This window comes from Plasmodium relictum (genome assembly GCF_900005765.1).
Source record: "Plasmodium relictum strain SGS1 genome assembly, contig: PRELSG_00_v1_193, whole genome shotgun sequence".
NCBI lineage: Eukaryota > Apicomplexa > Aconoidasida > Haemosporida > Plasmodiidae > Plasmodium > Plasmodium relictum.
The window spans coordinates 1-3,503 of NW_021628380.1; the positions used below are offsets into that span (position 1 = coordinate 1).

Here is a 3,503-nt window from a genome sequence, read left to right on the forward strand (position 1 = left end):
GACTTTGAAAAATTAATATAGTAATTTTTCAATAACAACGAATTATTAACTGACTGTTTAATGGATTTTCTATAATATTAGTCAATAATTAGTATTATTGATCTATTCTAAATGTTGTATAGTGGATACCAAATAAATTAACATTTATTTGTCAACATATTATTTCTAAAAGATTGCATACATTGAATTATATACATCAGAACTCGGAGTTTCAAATAAATATGTTCAAAAAAAAAAAATTTTTTACATTAAAAAAAAAAAAAATAATTTTTTTTTACTTATCGTATTATGCATAAAAAGTTATACAAACAAGTGTAGTGTAAAAATAATTATGCATGTCGATTATAAATTTAATTTTTTTTTATGTAACATCTTTTAGTATATAATAAAGAATATATAAAATTTTGAGTAACAATAACTCTTTAGTGTATATACTAATCTGTTGGTCAATGAATAAATCCATTTCTCTTAATTTATATGCATTTTAATTATTTAAAATTTTAATAATTATGTCTCCTTTAGGAAAAATACTGCATGCTAAAAAATTTTATCTATTAGAACCTTGTCTTGCTTAGTGTGTCTAATTATATTTTTTTTAAGACACATCTCGGTTATAATTATCTTATGTCTTTTTTTATTTTTATTTAATTTATATATATATATTTTTTTTTAAATTTTTTAAAAAAATAATTTTTTTTTACTTATCGTATTATGCATAAAAAGTTATACACGTATTATGCATAAAAAGTTATACAAACAAGTAGTGTAAAAATAATTATGTATGTCAATTATAAATTTAATTTTTTTTTATATAACATCTTTTAGTATATAATAAAGAATATATAAAATTTTGAGTAACAATAAGTCTTTAGTGTATATACTAACCTGTTGGTCAATGAATAAATCCATTGCCCTTAATTTATATGCATTTTAATTATTTAAAATTTTAATAATTATGTCTCCTTTAGGAAAAATATTGCATGCTAAAAAATTTTATCTACTAGAACCTTGGCTAGCTTAGTGTGTCTAATTATATTTTTTTTTAAACACATCTCGGTTATAATTATCTTATGTCTTTTTTTATTTTTATTTAATTTATATATATATATTTTTTTTTAAATTTTTTTTGGGGAATTTTTTTTTTAAAAAAAAAAAAAAGAAAGAAAGAGATTTTTTTTTAGAGAAAAGATTTTGAATGAAAGGTTAGCAAGTGGATTGCTTTTAATTTTTTTTTTGAACCTTTACAGATTTTAAAAATCTTAGTGATTTAATTAATTTTGTATTATAAATAAAGTCTATAATACAAAATTATAAAGGAGTCCTAAAATTTGCTCTTTATTAACTTGAATATTCATTACTTTTATTCGAGCCTTTGAATATCCAATTAATAAATCAATTTGTAAATAAAGATACTCATAATAAAATAGATATAGCTATAATATATTTCACTAATTTATATATAATAAAAAATTATGTTTTCTGAAATGTCAAAAGTAAAAAAAATTATTTTTTTCATGATGTTAATATCTTAATAATTTAAGTTTTAAAAATAACAAAATATATATTGAGATAAAAAATATCAAAAAAAAAAAAAATTAATTCATATTATACATATATTTATACAAATAGTATATAACTATCTATAGTATATATATCTGAGATAAGCAAATTGACACCCATATTTCATAGATTTAATTTATTATTCTAACTATTTAAAATACTGTAAAAAAGTCAATCAATCAAATTTTCTGTAGATCCATAAGCTTCATCTTCTAAACTTGCAAGTCTATCTATTTTTTTACTTTCTAGTGGTCTATATCCATGTCCACCTCTTCCAAATTTACAGTTTCTACAATTTAATCCAAGAAAAAAGGCCTGTAAATTAATAAATAAAAAATTATTAAATTTTTTTTATATTGAATATATATAAACTAAAACAAATAAATATAAAAAAATAGAAGAATGTATTTTTAGATATTATCATTTACCGTAAAAAATAAAATGATGAAAATAACAGAAAACATTATTATTAAATATTTTGTTTCTAACATCCCAGGAAGCGGATCAGGAAGATTTTTACATCTAAAATTTATAATATCACAAAGTTCGCTTCCACGAGGATTGTCCTTAAATGGTATTACACACTTGTCAGTAATTTTATCACAAAAGTTACTAAATTTATTCAATTGATGGTTATATATTTCAGCTGTATTTACAGACTGAACACACAAAATAATAATTGATACAATAAAACTCATATACAATTTATTATTTAAACGTATTCTCAAATTCGTTTTATGTAAAAATTTCCCAATTTTGGATAAATAATAATTATGTGTAGTCTTCGTAGCTTTCATTATTTCATTGTTAAAGGGAATATGATATGAATCTAGAATATCAGATGAAATAGATGTAGGCATTATAAGTTTTACAAGTATTAATCCTCTGGATATGTAGTAATATTATATATTTAAAATTCTCTATTAAATTACCCTATTATTATTATGAAAATCAATATTTCCTAATAAAAATTTATTTTCTGCTTCAATTTAATTTATAAGAACTCTAATATACAGTTAGATTTTAAAAAGTATATAATAGATAAAATATAACAATAACTATTACATTTAATGTAAAAATATTAAAAGATACAATAAAATAAAAAATCTCAAAAAACTCCGAGATCTATTAATTTCAAAATATTTAAAAAAAATATGTGTGCTTATACGACTAAGATGAAATAAACACCTATTGTAACAAATTTTCAGTATTAAACATAAGATATTGAATAATAATTAAATATTTTTTTAATAATTCTCTTAAAGAAAAATTTAAATTCTCAATTCACAGAATCTAAACTAATTTCTTATAATAATATATATAGTTACTTTAAATCCTATTTTTTTTTTTTTAGATTTTTTCTTATTTTGCATTCATATTATTCTTTATATCATTTCATAAATAAGTTTTATTATTTTCAATGCTTCAGAACGCATAACTTTAATAATCCAGATATGTTATTTCATTAATTCGTTATATTATATGGTTTATTTTATTTCATTTTATTTTTTGTTTTTTGATAACCATATATTTATAAATAAATTAAAAAAAATAAAATTAAATAAAAGAAATCAAAAATGCATCGTAATTAACTATATTTATGCATAATAAAAATAAACACTAAACAATAACTATGCTCTTTCTAAATATAAATGGATTAAATAAAAAAAAAAATTTTATTATTAATATTAAGGCATAAAATAATAAAGCATAAAATTTTTAAAAATTATGTTTTTTTTTATTTTTATGCAAATTATTTTTATTTATAAAAAAGAAAAAAAAAATCTACTATTAATAAGACATAAAATAATAAAGCATAAAATTTTTTTAAATTATGTTTTTTTTTTTATTTTCATGCAAATTATTTTTATTTATAAAAAAAAATAAAAAAAATAATTATAATATGAAACTCGTATAATAAAAGTGCACCAAAATTATCATAT

General features: G+C 18.1%; 1 protein-coding gene across 1 annotated transcript, besides 1 other annotated feature; it reads right to left on the reverse strand.

The window, feature by feature from the left end:
- The first annotated feature begins 887 nt into the window (after positions 1 to 887).
- Positions 888 to 1,395: a repeat region.
- Positions 1,396 to 1,731: 336 nt separating this feature from the next.
- Positions 1,732 to 2,420, reverse strand: PRELSG_0017900 (hypothetical protein; the record flags this gene model as incomplete). Its single annotated transcript, XM_028675889.1, has 2 exons — positions 1,732 to 1,875; positions 1,989 to 2,420. The coding sequence occupies 2 exons, from the start codon at positions 2,418 to 2,420 to the stop codon at positions 1,732 to 1,734; spliced, it is 576 nt and encodes a 191-aa protein (XP_028531038.1).
- Between the last annotated feature and the right edge of the window lie 1,083 nt (positions 2,421 to 3,503).